Raw genomic sequence first — 16,334 nt, forward strand, 5'->3', positions numbered from 1 at the left:
CAGTTAGAACATAAAAAACACTCATCTCTATGCTCCTGTGAGCCCATGTCCAGTTTGCTTTTGCTTTTATTTCTGTGGTTGTTTTGGATGTTTCTGCTGCTGTTGCGGTTGTTGTTGTTGTTGTTTATTTGTCTGCCTGCTAATGGAGCTACAGTGCTGACTAGCAGAGTTCTGCTAGTGTTGAGTGTTTGGCTCCATATAATGCATCTGAGGTTTAATAGAGGGAGGATCTTTCTATTTAAGATGACTCATTTAGACTTCTGGAAGCCCATACATTTTTCATGACTACAATTGTCATCCCCCGCCCAACTACTCCTCACTGAGAAATGCTAATTTTCATTAGTGCTTACATCTGTTCGGTTTAAGTAATGCATTAGACTTATGTTCACCTGGTAAGTAAGTATGTGAGTGAATGAAAAGTCCCTTGTACTTCCCAACAACCACTGGACAAAAGCCTTTAATAGTCAAGAGTCGATCAGAGAGTGAAACCAAGGAGACACAACTGCTTGCTATGCTTAAACATTTTCACATTAGCATCAACACAAATCGAGTTCTTCTAAGGGCCTCTAAATGCTGACTATGAAAACCTCAGTACAGAAGAAGAGAGAAACAACTCCTCTGCTGAAACACAATTCAATACATTTGGTGGTTAAGTTAACTTGTGTTGAGAAAGATGGCTTAAAAGAATTCCTTGTAAAAAAAACAACTTGTCTTTTTTACAGTTCAGTTTGTCAGATCCTGACTTCATAATAATGACAGCACATCCAGAAACCAAATATTTTTGTATAAATCTATGCTCAAAACAACAACAGGAATTCTGCAGTGCCCACACTGAAGCTCAGAGTATGCACACACACACACTGCTCGCCCGTTCCCTTTGGGATATTGATTATAAACTGCAGCTGAAGCCTGAACCACATGACTGTAACATGAGAAAATCTACTGCAGGTTTACTACCTGCCAGATTCTAAAAACTGCATGTTCAAGATCTAATAAACATAAAGTTTCCTGATGAAACTGGGGGGTTTGTGCTCAAATGGCAGTTTAAAGGATGACACAGTCTGAACAGAAAGCCTGCAGCAACCTTTACGTCTGGAATGAGGTATGTGACAATAGACTTCATAAAACAAACAACAAGCTCTGCAGACTACATAATCAATGAGAACAAATGCTTCACTGAAAAATATAATGTTAAATGTTTTAAATTGTTAACAGTGCTATTCTGTAGGTAGGCTAGAGTAAATATTAGTAATGGCTAAATAGTTTGTCTATATAGTAAATTATGTCTGCCTTGTGTAACACAGAAGAATGAACAAAATACAGAGCAGAGACAATAATGGATTGGCTCACAGATATGATATAAATGTCAAGTCATCTTGCAGCCTCTTTTACTGCTTAAGAAAGGTCAGAGCGATTAAGAACACAATACACACAAACTTGCTCTCCCTCTCTCTCTCTCTCTTTCTGGTTCTCACAAAACCAAATCAAACAGCCTCAAATTTAATAGCAAGTGGACAAAGCAGACGGCCAGAAATCCAGATTGGACCACACCCAGTTACAGTGAGTAATGACACTGAGACATGAAATGAGAACAGAGGGAATAGATAAATGCACTGTGGATGGGACACACAACCTTGATAGTCACAAGATACGTCCAGAGGGAAAGATGACTGGGGAGGGGGGGTCCAGAAGACTACACCCTGTTGTAATTGAAGCAGTACCACGTTGGCACACACACAGATGGATACATCTGATTTGTGAATTAGCTGGTTTTAGCAATACCATAACCTGCTCAATTCGTCCTCAAGTGTTGGTGCCATATTAACATCCCTCCCCACTCCCACAAGACAAACAGTGGCCCTACAGGCAGACAGCAGCGCAACATTAACTAATTGCTTGCAGCTTTCGCTATATGCTATATTAAGCCACACCCTTTTTAAAAAAAAGCAAACTATGAGGAAATGCAGAGGAAGCAGTCTGTACATCTGTAAATTCAATATTCACCTCCCACAACTGACATCAGGTTTATGAAGGTTATGTCCAAAAGCTATCAAATAAAAGGCAATGTCTGTATCCATAACCAATATTGACTGCTTCTCTCTTATACAGGAGGGTTGGTTTGACACCCACTGCCTTGGAAAAGGCCGTCATACTAATTTACGGCTTTCCCTTTTTTTCCTCTTTGAAGTGCTGCCCAAGTCCCCTGGGAACGCATGTTGTCAGATTGCTGTTCCTGTTAACGAGATGAGAGAGAGGCCTAGAGTCCACTGGAAAGCAAGCTACCATATTTCAGTGAAACTGCCATTCCACAGCAGATGCTATTAATGCTGAGTAATACAGATACCCTGGCGTCAGGGTGTTATGGAGGAAAACTGCTAATTTACTAGATCACGGGACTGGTTTTTCAAACCATAGTATCTGGTTGATGAGTATGCAGGCTATGATCTCAAAACAGCACCACACAAGCACTCATCTACCTAGTGAGTCATTAATTGGCTAATTATCAGTTATTCTTTTGCTAAGCTGCAAAAGTATACAGATACAGATTTTTTTGACAAAATACCCTGAATTGACTTGTCAACATTGTGAATGGATATATATATATATATACAAAACTGAATAGACTAAAACATCAGATACTGTGAACATAAGCAAATTCTCTGAATATCATTAGTGTGTAACTTATCTTGAAATCTGACTATTCTTTATCTGCAGACCACACACACAAAGCAACAGCCCTCAAATGTTGCATCCATTTGCAGTACACATAAAAACACAGTTTTCGTTTTACCACTCTGAACCCACAGTTCATGTGCTAGCATTGCTAAAATGCTGGCAGAATGCATTTCCATCTGATGGCGGATTTCCTCCAGCGTCACATGACATAGGGTATTGAGGCAGAAACTGATTTCACCTCCTAGTTGAATGTATAATGAATAATGAAGCGTGTGACCTAAAATTGGCAGCAGCATAAAGTCATACCAGGATTGCTGAGTGATGCTGTCAGACGCAGTCAGAGAGAGAAATAACCGGGCACGCAATTAGTCCGACGGACAAACATCATATAACACTGCGTGAGAGAGACAGGAAATGATTCAGACTAAATAAAACAGATGTGAGTACAAACGATTCATTTGCTGTATCACCTTTCAGTTCCATTTTGGCTAAAACCAAAGCTTATGAATTTGAGTTGGTGCACGTGACGCATTTTAAATGACCTAAGCGGTACATAATAAAAGTAACACATTTAGATATTATAAGTGTGTGTGCATAAAGCAGGCATTATAGGGTGGTTTTACAAAGTAAACTGCACTCATCTGATTGTCCAACTGCAGAGTGGTGTTCTACAAACACACAAGTGTGTTTGTGTCTATGTGTCTCTGTCTGTGTGCAGCGCTTTGAGCCAAGCTATTCTCAACAACACAGTGAAGAGCTTTGATGTGTTTTCCTGTGAGAAAACCTTCACTTACTCAACTCAAACATGATGAGAGGCAGTGGAGAGAGATGGAGGGAAGAGAGGGAAGGGTAAGAAGGAGCTGACAAGAGAGAGAGAGAGAGAGAGCGCATTTACATGAAGGTGTATGAGCTGAGTTTCTGAGAAGTCCATTGATCACCAGCCACACCCTCCTCTGTCTCCCTCTTTCTGACGGGAAACAGAGTTATAAGGTCATAATGAATAATTAACATCTAAAATGCCTCCCACTGCCACCGTCCAAAACACCTGCCCTCTGTAGAGCATGACTGGCAAAGGATGGGTCTTCTTTGCATGAGGATCCATTTCAATAGTCCAGCTTGTTTCCCTTCATCCTGCTGCTGTGGTCAGTTAATGCAGTCATCCCTACACATTCTGCACTCCCGCTCTCTCTCCTCTGACAAAGTCTTTACTGTCACGTTTTGACTTTGTCTGTGCTCTTTTGATGAACAGAGTCTCACCTAAACAAGAAGGGTACTGCGATGACGATGATGATGCTGATGACTGTGATGACGAACTATGACTCATCAAGTGATGCTATCTCTGCCCTTCAAACATCCATCAGGGTAAAATGGGCCAGTGGGAGATGGTGTCAGATATAACTAGGCCACCCCAACTAGTTATGAGGTACCATAAGGACCAAGGAGGACAGTCCACGATATACAGTGTCAGAACGCTGTTTGTACCCAAATATAGATATGCTGATGGCCCGTATGGATTTCTCACAACCCTATCACCATTGCAACGCATGGAAACTCACACCAAAGCCATAGATAACATCATATGACTGTTGCTTGTATATTGCATCAGAACTGGTCGACAAAGCGTCTCCTTGGTATTTGGAAGCCTGAGTTTCATCCCAAATATGGTCGCTCTCTAAGTGGGAGTATTTCTGTGTCAGTTCTTCAGGTCAACGGTGGATATGGTTCAGAACACCAGGAAAAAGATGAGAGCTGAAATAATTACTAATTATTATGAAATAATTTTTGACTGACAAAAAATTAATCAGCAACTATTTTGATGATCAAATAATCATTTGATTTGCTTTTGAAGCAGAAATGCCAAGATTCCTCACACTGGAGCAGCAGGAAGCAGTGAATTCTGGGATTTGTGCTTAAAAAAAATGATCCCCAGTTCCCCATCTAATCAACTTATCAATGAACTGACCAACTCTACATAACAATCTCATCTCTGACTCTGAGAACTTGTTACTTGAGAAAATGTTTGCAACCCTAGGTAACTTTATACCTGATGTTGCCTTAATTTACATAACTGTGCATACAGTAGCAGGACAGCACTTAAAATCCCAAAGATTGCCTACTAACACCAAATGTCACTCTGTGAGTTTTGTTTGGCCAAGACTACTTAGTAGGACGTTATGTGTTTCTGATTATGTGGAGTCTATCTCTATGTGTTGGCACTGTGATTGGCTGGCGACCAGTCCAGGGTGTATTCCGCCTCTCGGCTGGTCAGCTGGGATTGGCTCCAGCCCCCGCACGACCCTTAAGGATAAGCAATATAGAAAATTGATGGATGGATGGATTATTATGTTGATGGTATACAGAGAGTGAGATAGCGCACAGGACAGACATAGCTTGCACAAATCATGCCCTGCTAAGGTACATTACAATGCAGTGCCAAGCATGCATTTAACAGGAAACAATGACTAATTCTTTAATTAATCATTGACAAGTCTCTGTGAGAGCACGTATAACCAGACAACTGCTTTGACAGCTCTGGTACAGCCACGTAATGTTAAATGTGTGTTTGGGTGTGTGTATGACCATAAACTCTGTACAAGTGCACCCACAGAGACCCCAATTAGCCAAACATTCCTATTAAACATCATGAATTGGAGGACAGCCATAGCTGTATGTGGGTGTGTGCAGCTGTAGTTGTTCAGAGATAATGTAATGAAGGCCATGGCTCCATTAGGACTCTCTTCCTGCAGAATCCCATCATACCACTCCCAGTGGAGAAAGAGAGACAGACAGGCAGACACAGAGAGGCAGAGGAGACACAGACAGAGAGGCGGAGAAGAGAGAGAGATGAAAATGTCAAAGGCTGCAGTGAAATCTGACCTCTTGGCACATCAGGATCTTAGCGTAGAGACCAGTGGTGGGGAGAAGTGGTGGGAAACGCAGGGAAAAGGGAGGAAGGTGGGTATTTTGGAGGGAAATGAGAGATGAATAGGAATGACAGCCAAGAAGACAAGGAGAAAACTAGGGTAAAGAGTCAAAGCCCCATTTTAAGGCAGTGAGAGGAAGTGAAGCTGTGGAGGATGAAAGATGGATGGCAAGCTGAAAAGAAAGTGGGGGAGGAATGTGGTGCAGGAGGAGCTGTAAAATTGAAGGGAAACAGGGGATGGGACACTAAGTTCACTTCAAAAGGGATCTTCCCACAAAGCTGGGTAAGAAATAGGTCAAGTTGTCTAGTCCAAAACACAAGTCCTCTCTTGACATAAGATAGGAACATTTCAAATACAGACATTTGTTCTTGGAGGTAAACAAATTCTATATATTCTGCAGAAGTCAAACTTATCTATGAGAGCTCAACCAATGCATTGGAGGTTCTAAGATTTCAATTATCAATATCAGACTGCAGTATACATAAAATCCAGTCCTGAATTGATCTCTGTAAACTGAGCTCTTAATGTCCACCGTTCAACCACAAGGAAGTGAACTGGCACAGGCAGAGAGTTGACAAATAATGACGCAGTCTCTATATTGTTCAGAGGAGAAAGCAGACTGCGGGACGCTATCGCTCAACACCAGCCCAGAGCAGCGAGTAAATGCCCAGTGACACGGGTTCAGTGAGCACAGAGACACACAGGCACTTGGCTAAGAAGAAGCTATTTTTCTCCAGGACAATCACACAAGAGACAAGCAGTATTTTTAGACCAGCAAGTAAGAGCCTCTCATCACATTGCCTCCCTTTGTCATTTTCTCTTTTTGTCTCACATACCTGAATCTGTTTTTATGTATCTCACCATCAAGTTTCATTCGCTATTCATGTTTTGGATCTCTCAGACTTTTTGTCAGTGTTAGCTCACCCAAATCACTGAAAACATAGTTTCCTGCTTGACTTCAATTGGCATCCAGCTACACATATCATTATTTGCTGAGATTTATATTAATTTAAGATAATGAATACCTTTAACTTTTTTGTCTTTTTCCATGTTCATACTGCACCATGGAGTAGAATGAAATTTAGTTTGCGGTTTTAAAGGCACTAAAAATGCTGTTTGAAAAACTCAACAACAACGTCTCTTCATAGAAACAGTGTTCTGCTAACTCAGGGTAGTTGGGGGAATGGACATTGATGTGAACTGTATTCACTGCAAAAGTAAAAAAAAAAAAGTAAAAACTATCCACAGCGAGGTCTGTGGATTGTTGTCTCTTGAAAGACATTTTCTGTTGTGTTCAACAAATAAAATCAAAACTATCTACAGATGCAGTTACCCAAAGGAGAAGGAGAAGAGGTGGATTAAAGGCCAAACTACAGACAGGCAAAGCAGCAGCGAGCTGCTTGGTGTCGCGACAAGGACATGATCAGACATCACCACTGCCACTTGCGATCAATCAGTAAACATGGAGGTCTGCAGTGGTGAATGATTCTTCCCCTGCAACACCAGGTGCCTCAGATAGCATGGTACCTTACCAAATTTGAGCCTTCAATTATCCAAAAATACTTTGTGCCTTTGCAGTGGATCAAAAGGAACAGTCTCTCTCTCTCGTGTGTCTTCTGCTACATCTGGTTTGAGTTAAAAAAATGAACCACCTGAGAGTGTAGCAGTGCGTGGAAAACACTGCTTTTTGTAATCTGGGTGAAGGGACCATTTAACAGTTACCAGCACACATCCCGTTTGAAGAGTGAGAAAAGCAAAAAAAACATCAACAAAAGATTGAAGATATCATTTATAATTTAAGAGGTGAATATGATGACTTCAATTAAAAGCAGAAGAGTGCATCCGTGTCAAAAACTGCTGACAATAAGATCACAACTGAGGAGACAAACTTATCCAAGGTCAGCTGATGTAATATATTGGTCTATACTCAGGAGATACTGCAGGATTTGCATACATGTGGAGACAGGTTTCAGTAAATGGCACAGGATAATGGATAAAAGTAACAGTGGTGTGAAAATATTAACTTTATGTGTGACTTCTTTACCATTTTAGCTTCCAAAAAAGCCTTCACACATAACAGAAATAATAAACTTTTGTGGGAAATTAAGAAGTCTCCTTTGAAGCTTCATTATAGGGCACATCAGGATAAACAAACACACCTGAACATGTTGAGCACGTGTTATGATGAACACACCAACCGAAGGACATGACTGTTCAGACTCCCTCGGCATTATGTGCTCACTTAATCATGAACACATAATCACCGGTCCGTCGCTTCAGATTTCTCAATGCTGATGAGACCAAAACTGCTGTTTGTATCCAAGTATGTGAGCTCAATGGCCACACCCTAAAAGAAGAGACTTAAGTGTGTGTCTACCATGGTGTCTATGTGTCTGTGTGTGTATGTAGCACTATAGTCCATTACGGAAATCACATTAGCTTGAGAGAGTGCACTGGAACAGGAAACAGCCATCTACCATCTCCTGACTCACTTTCACTGAATACACAAACACACACATTACATGATCACATCTAGATTGCATCATATGGTAAAATGCGTCTGTTGGGTGCTCATATCTACTTGTTTATTTATAGATTTCTCATCTTTTCTTCTCTTTTTCTACTGTTTGTGCTTGTTTGTGTGCTTTTAGATGTTTGTGCCATGCGTTGTTGTGTTTTGTTTGTGAAGAGTTGCAATTTCTTTTCTTTTTTTTAATTGAAATAAAGAATAGGCCTCTTAGGATTCCCTCCTTTCTTGCACTTCAATTACCATCTTTTCTATTTTATGTATTTGTATCATAAATAGGGTGAAAATAAACTAAACTAAACTAAACTATATGGTAAAACGTAGCATTAATTCTCTAGTTTATGCCATACATTTATGAAAACAGACTCATAGAAATAAATGGATTGACTGCATGGAAATATTTTTTCCACACATGCAGTCAATTTATTAAAAGGCAACTCGGTCTTGACAGTAAATTATGTGATTGAGTGGTTTTGTAGACACGAAGAGGAGACGGGGAGGAGAGGAGGAAGAAGCTGCATGGTGATATCACAATTTCAGTCCACACAAGGACACAAAGCCTCATTGGCAAACCAGCCCAACAGCGGCCTGAGAGAGCACATAGTGGGTACACACACACACACACACACACACACACACACTTTAACCGGCAATGCATCATGCTGAGACAGAAACACAAGCAAACAGGCCTTGTATACAGTGTGTGTGTGTGAATATGTGAGCTTGTGTGTCTCACCCAGAGGGTTATGAAACTACCAATGTCTGACACAGACCACCTTTTTAAAAGAGCTCAGAATTAAATCAACTACTTGCAATATGTCATGTTTTGGGTGGATGGGTGAGTGATTCAGCTCCTCAGAAGTCACAGTCTGGATGCTCACCTTCTGACCAGTAAAGCACAATACGGTCCATGCAAACAGTAACCCTGAAGTTGTAAACAGTCCTCACTGCAGCCTCTAATACTGTCTGCAGGAGTTAGTGCAAGTCTGCTGGTGTTTATTTTGACGGCCGCAACAACTGGCACAATTGGCCCGTTTGGGTATTATCATTCCCTAGAAGCGCATCACTAAACTCTACACAGATGGTATTTTCACTGCAGGGAGGCTTGATCTTATTAGTGGCTAATTTGAACACAATTTAACGCAACATCTGAGAAAATCTGTCGGAGCACGGCAACGCCTTTCACTGCTCTCCCTGAGCGCACAGCATCAGCAGCGGTCTGGGCTGCTCGTTACACGGCTGACTGGGCCGGTCAATGCAGAGACAGCAGGCTGCGGACAGACACCCACCTGCCGGATACGGTTCTGGTGCAGCGGCGGTGGAGGTCCACCCTCCGGGGACGTGTTGCTCGAAGAAGCCATTTTCAAGTCGCTGTCGGAGCCGCCGCCCCTGGAGCGGCTCTCTTCGGGGGTGACTGACATCCCGTCTCCGTCTGGCTGCAGCTGGAGGCGACGCGGTCACTGAGGGTCCTTCTGCCGGTGCAAGGTGGATCTCTGTGCGGGCCTCAGAATCCAGAAGGCCCGGCGGGGCCCGGGGTCATCCTGCGGCGTCGGAGGCAGTCTGTTATCAAAGGTGACAAAACACAAGACAGGGATTCTTCCTGGCTGTCAAACCTGAAAACGAGCGATCCCTCCGCTCGGGGATGCTCCCAGTGTGCTGCTGTATGCCTGCGTGTGTATGTGTGTGGACACGTGAACGTGCGTCAGATGCGCGTCCCCGAAACTCCGCAGGATCAATGCCGCCTTCAGGGACGGTCGAAAACGGTCGCTAACGCACCACGATTGGGACGATTAGCTGTAATTTTCTGACACTTCAGTCGATAAAATACGATGTATTGAGGGCAATGAGCGGTTATAAAAGCGATTTGAATTACGTTGTGATTGGTTGATAGCTTAATGTGACTAATTAGAGTAATTCAATGAATATACATTTCCCACGCAACTGAAACACAACATGTTCACCCATCTTTTCTTAAGCACTGAGAAAACTATCTCTGCTCCATTTGATTCCATTAATAAAAACAGATACATTGTGAAATAGGTCTGTTTTTGTTAAACGGACTAAACCATTCCCAACCAATGGCCCCTGAACGCACCGCCATCCAGTAGTACACTCCTATTTAGCTTTTTGTCCCCACCCTTGAGTGCTCCTGCAGCAGTAATGTCTTAAGACAGGGAAATTAACAGTGTGGTCCATGTCGCGTGATTCAATGAAAACTTTGAGTTAGCTCACTCTAATATGAAATCATTACACCCAGTCACATTGGGTTGGGCTGACTTAATGTAATCTTCCTATCTTAAGGCTCCACCTTGGTCTGGGTGTCTTCATTGAGCTACAAATTTAATGGAGGTTGACAGGGGAAAAAAAAAACGTTTAAGTGACTTTTCAAAAAAAAAAAAGCATGACTCAAGTAGAGAAGGGCAGAGAAACAGACAAAAGCTTGTCACTGTTTAGAGTGAGGTCTTCAGAGTTGATTCATATCCTTCCAGGTCAGAACTTATTTTAATTTAGATGAAGCGAAAGATAAGTGAAAGATCAAAATATGAGACTAAAGTAAACTGGGTCCTCCATTATTATGTAGTATTGTGGCCCTGTTCTGTAAGTTTGAGGGGCCTGTATATGCTCACATGGTATATTTTTCTACATAAATTGTGTTAAATCACAATCTGAGGAGATCTATGGTAATTTGTGTCTACTGTACTTGATGGGAACTTTGAGGCATTAGGGACCCAACAGCATGTGTATGTCCCTTGGCCGGAAAACAGGTTAATTTGGCCATGATCCTGAGGGTTCTGTTTTGTCTCCTGTACGCAGCAACTCCCACATCACAAATAACCAGGTCAGACACTGGATACATGACATCTCCAGAACCTAAAGCCACAAGCTCAGTAGTGATCCATGTAAAGCTTCTACTCCATTAGTGTGACTGACTGCAGAATTTATCTTGACTATGGGACATGATGACTCAACCAGTAAGATGTTTGATGATGCTCATTTCATCCATATGCAACACTGCCCTCTGTTTCCACTGCATGGCATCACACTCTAGACAATTTTGTCCTACAAGCCATGTTTTATAAGATTACCCATCATGGAAGTGGCCGAGCCAAATGTAAAATACATCCTGCCTTCATGATCTAAATTTAAAAATAAGCTAAGTTACAGCGTACATAATAACTTTTGCACAATCTAGATATAAACTCATTCCTTTGAGGATTCACTAAGATCATCTTAGGACGGGTAAATATATAAAAATACTTTATTAGACATCTACCTTTTACAAACAAGATATCATTGAACTGGTTCAAATCAATGACAGCAGCACCAAAACCACCAATGAAACATTAACAATAACAAACAACAGAGGACAAGGACAAATGGTGGGAAAAGCTTATAAGAGCTACAAATGAAGTGTACTTCTGAGTCTTTTTATTGTGTGGAGAGCTGGTCCAGGTCATCATGGCTGCGGTTGGAGAGGTGAGCCTCCAGAATTTCCCCAAATAAATTCCTTTTCAGTAAGCTGTAGGCCATGGGCAGAAGCTGCTTGATGACCTTGTGGAAATACTGGAGACAGTCAGGAAAACAAAGATGAATAATGTATTTCTTTCAACTACGATCTGAGTGGTTTAGCAACACTCAAAAAGACAGTGTGCCGTAAAATTAAATCTCTGAGTGTGAAAGTGTTGAAGGGCATTTGTGCACCACTTCATGAGACTCACATGGGATCCGTAACAGAAGAGGTCTATTCCTAGCTCATAGCCCATGCCATAGTCACACTCATCGTTGGCAAACTGAACAAATGTGATCATCTCCTGGAGAGGTCCAAAGGCTTTGATGCGCTCTTCATCATTCTGGGCTTCGGCTATTGCCTTGCAGATCTTTTTCAGTCCAGCTGGGTAAAGGGGGAGAGAGAAAAATTAATACCTAGTCATAAGTCATAGGTTAGATAGCTGGAATTTAACATGTTTTAAACCTTAAAAATGTGCTTACATAAGGGCATCTTCTTATCACAACAAATATGTAGCCTGAGTAATAACAGACTCGATTGCCAATAAAACACAAATATAACATTTTAAAATAGCACAGTGTAACTCAAATAGTAAAATAACTGGATTGTGTGTGTGTGTGTGTGAGACTGTGGTAAACACACCTTTAATGAATGATCGAGGTGGATTACTACAGATACAGTATATAAACTCACCATCTGTTTCTGGTAGTTCTCTGTATCCCACATCATTCTTGTCTACAGGTACGACGATGCCGGCGCTGTGGAACGTCTTGGTGACCACCTATAGTGTGACAAGATGTTAATTATTACCTACTAGTGGCAACTTGGTGCACAAGACTTTTTTTGTTTTGAACAAATAATACTATTATTGGACGCGGTGGTTATTCCAAAACAGCAGTAAGTTTAACCACGGCGATTGCACCAAGACGGTCCATTGAAACCACTATAGACTGTATTCCAAATGCAAGGGGTTTACTTGTAGGTGCTTACTGATTTGAATAATGTGGTAAACAAAGCAGTACATAGTATTGAGCTAATCCACTGTAGTGGTTTTAAATGTGCAATCCTAGTGACAAAGCAACATGTGAAGTAGACATCAGGAGAGTTACGGGGGAGGTCCTAAAACAATATGGGGGAGATAATACCACTGTTTGCTCCATATGTTACCTTCTTGTCCCTCTGCTTCATGCCTTTGGTCTTCTGCTCTAGAGACAAGCCCAGAGTCTCAGCCCTGTCTCTGAGCTGTGCCTCCAAGGTTTCCAAAGCTTCTCCTCCTTGTTTTTTGCTGCCCCTCGCTTTCCTTTTTTTCAATAGATGCAGACTGACGGAGGAGGGAACCAAGGGATCGGCAGTAGGTCAGACATGCACGGGGGGAGGAAGACAGTGCGGGAAAAAAAGTCTTATTCAATAATATGAAGACAAAGACACGCAAACACAATACGGTGAATTATCATAATAGGTAGGGAGGCACCGGTCACCTTTTATGACCTCTCATCTGTTCAGTGTACTCAATTTGATCATGCAATACAATATTTAAACATAACTACCAGTACCAGATCTTTATATCCATCTCATATGGACGTTCAAAAAAGTTTTTCTCATTTTGTAACTTCCTTTCTTGATCAGATGGCTGAAATTGACCACACATATGGAAAATGTTTCTGTATGGTGAATATGTTGTGGTAAGTACTCACAGGACAGCAGCAAACACGTTGTCTCCCATCTGAGTAATCGTGTAACCTTTCTTGGCTTCATTTTCCCCAACAAATGAAGGAAGGGAGTCTGGAGTATCTCTGGTGGATTTTGGAAACAATAAAACTCATTGCACATGTAGATATAGTAACTGCTTTCATACTATCAGCCCGTCACTAGCTAGATTGTATTCCTCACTGCTGATGGTGTACTGAGAACAGCATTGTTATAAAAGCAGTCAAAATGGCTCTGCATATGTGTAACACCTTCACAGACCTCAGATGGCCACAAGTGGTGTGTATTATACCTGTAGTAGCCGATGTGATGCTGACTATCGTCACTCCCCTGGAGGATGGTCTGAAACTCTGGTGGGTCATAAAAATACCTCCAGTGAAGGTGGAAGTTGGGCTGAGGATTCTTGGAGTTTTTGTGAGCTCCTGCTAGAACGTCAAAAGGACCAACCAGCTGCAAACCCAGCGTGTCTTTCAAAGCACCTATACAGATTAACATGAATAAACGTAACACATGGATACAGAGATCAATTGGCATACAGACATTAGGTTTAGGATTTTACCAATGGCTCTGATACTTATTTTCATAAACATTGCAACAGTGCATTTATATACATGCACTATTTTTCTGAGGAAATGCAAAACACAAAACCTGAGACAGCTCAAAGAAACGTTTAAGGAACCAAATTCTTACAGTTGCTTCCCTTGCCATAAAACACAAGTTTAATATTGGAGCAGGAAATTATATGAGAAAAAGAGCACATGCTCCATCCATTACTGATGATTTCTGTGTGTAGATCTATGCTTGTGCTGAAAATCCTAAAGAGGGTTTTCATCTTGCCGAGTCTGGAAAGAAAATTAATAAATTACTGTAATGACAATGAAACTAGAAAGATTCCACAATTTTCTGGTGCTCTGGTTCCTGCATCTGAAACACTTAGATTTCACGGCTCAGTCCCTCTTTGATAAGTGTGGACTGTCTGACTGTTGGTCACACAAAATCATTGAAACTTGTAATGAAGAATTGACAGATTTATTTTACCTTTAATACACCAAATGATTATAAGGTGTGCCAAACAGCAATGCTGTCACTGACTGGCTGCAGTTATAACCAAAGCAACAGCTGACCATGAATCTACTTTGCTGATGCAAAACTGACAAATATAAAGTCAACATCTTTCCTCAAATGTAGGGCTGCTGCTGTGTATTTTTACAAATAGCCTCATAGAGTATTTGTGCATCTAGCCCATTCATCCAGGCTTTCCACTGGCTAGTAAATGGCTAAGTAAATGTCCACTGCGTCTTCTGTCCTATTATTGTATGGCATTAATGTAAGGTACACCATTAGTATAAAGAACATACCACTGGGGCTGTCAGGACAAAGCTCCTTGCAGAAGTCCCAGAAGTGGTACAGATCCTCTGGTATCTGCAGTTTGTACAGTTGCACCATCTCATCACGTTGCTCTGAATCCACCTCTGACAGTGACACAGCTTTGGATTCATCAGTCCGGGCTTTCTTCAACTCCCCGTTGCCCGGACCCGACTCCTACACAAATGTATTGAGGGAGAAACACCAATGTTATTCACTGAATTGCTAGTTTATTTGATACAACATGCTACAATTAGTGTATTTTAATACAACAACCATGCAATAAGTTGAATTACATAAGGCTATTCCGATATATAACTGGTAGTAAGACCCCATACAATTTATTCCAGGGCTGTTGTTTGTCCATCTGTAGCATCACAAGACTCCAGCCTCCAAAATAACCATCAAGGTGGACTTGTAATTTAAGCAAAAGCTGATCATTATAAGCCTCATAAAAAAGGATTTATTGCATGGTTGTTGTATTATTATTATTATTACTAATTGACGGGCAACTAAAGGTCCTATTCGCCTCTATAAACAGAGCTTAGGGACTGTAAACGACCCCTTTGGAAGAGCCTCTTAAACAAGAATCAAAATCTTCACGAACAGCTGCATGAAACTTTGCTAAATAACGTCACTGGTAGTTCTTAGGGCACTGACTTATGGCCTTTGTGGGATCAAAGCACGAAAGAAATCAACACACCCAGCCGTGACCCTGCATCAGTCCCTGCTACAAGCGTTACCACGCTAAAATAGTTACGGTCCATGTTCCGGTGCTCACCGCCGCCCACGTGTGTGTAAAGCTGATGCTATCATCATAAAAACGTTATGTTACAAACGGGTGTGTAGCAGCGGCTTTGCAGCACCAGTCGTCGCCAGTGCTGCTGCCATGTTGTCGTCTGACCACTGCTGCTCAGACAGCGTGCCAAACACCTCTGCCGACAGCCTTTAACACAAGCGGCTCTATCGCCATGATAACCGGTGCACCGCACTGCGCCTTTCCTGGTAAAACCGACTGTCACACGGATGTTTCTGCAGCTTAACGAAGGTGGTGAAAACAGTGCACAATTACCTGAGTGGACTTCGGTTTTCTTTTTGCGCGCCCTGTCATTTTCTTCCTCTTGTCTCTCGCCCGGCGTCTTCTTCTGCGGGTCAGAACCGGCAGCAACTGCGCCGCGTTAAAGCGCATCACTGCCCCCCAGAGGCCGCGGCTGCTCACCGCAGAGCCCCAAACCCACTGACGCCTGACAAACTGAGGCTGCAGTGAACATCCTGTTTTTTACTTAGACATTAAAAACTACAGGAATATTTTAATCACGTTAAAATGTTTCCCGGAAACAAACTTTATAGTCAAGTTAGTTGGCAATCTGTAGTTTTTTCTCCTTGATATAATGTTTGAGACTGAAAGTAAAATATATTATTTATAAAGGAAAATTGGCATGGTAATACAAATGTGTCCAAAAATCAGTGCGAGAGTGAAAGTCACATATTATTATTTGCTTGTCTAAATAAAATATCACATTAATTCATTGTAATAAAATCTGTCTCACAAAATTTATTTCACATAAATATTTTAATAGAAAATAATAGCAGTTTTGACAATAACTTCCATGTAGTTTGACCCAGT

General features: G+C 41.6%; 1 protein-coding gene across 1 annotated transcript; it reads right to left on the bottom strand.

Moving 5' to 3' along the window:
• Window positions 1-11,368: 11,368 nt before the first annotated feature.
• hpf1 (histone PARylation factor 1) lies at window positions 11,369-15,896 on the bottom strand. Its single transcript, XM_070828056.1, has 8 exons — window positions 15,780-15,896; window positions 14,701-14,884; window positions 13,635-13,821; window positions 13,330-13,428; window positions 12,803-12,956; window positions 12,329-12,416; window positions 11,847-12,019; window positions 11,369-11,691 (listed from the first exon to the last, which is right to left on the bottom strand). The coding sequence occupies exons 1-8, from the start codon at window positions 15,894-15,896 to the stop codon at window positions 11,557-11,559; spliced, it is 1,137 nt and encodes a 378-aa protein (XP_070684157.1). The 3' UTR covers window positions 11,369-11,556.
• Window positions 15,897-16,334: the final 438 nt, after the last annotated feature.

Source organism: Pempheris klunzingeri, chromosome 3 (genome assembly GCF_042242105.1).
Source record: "Pempheris klunzingeri isolate RE-2024b chromosome 3, fPemKlu1.hap1, whole genome shotgun sequence".
Classification (NCBI taxonomy): Eukaryota; Metazoa; Chordata; class Actinopteri; order Acropomatiformes; family Pempheridae; genus Pempheris; species Pempheris klunzingeri.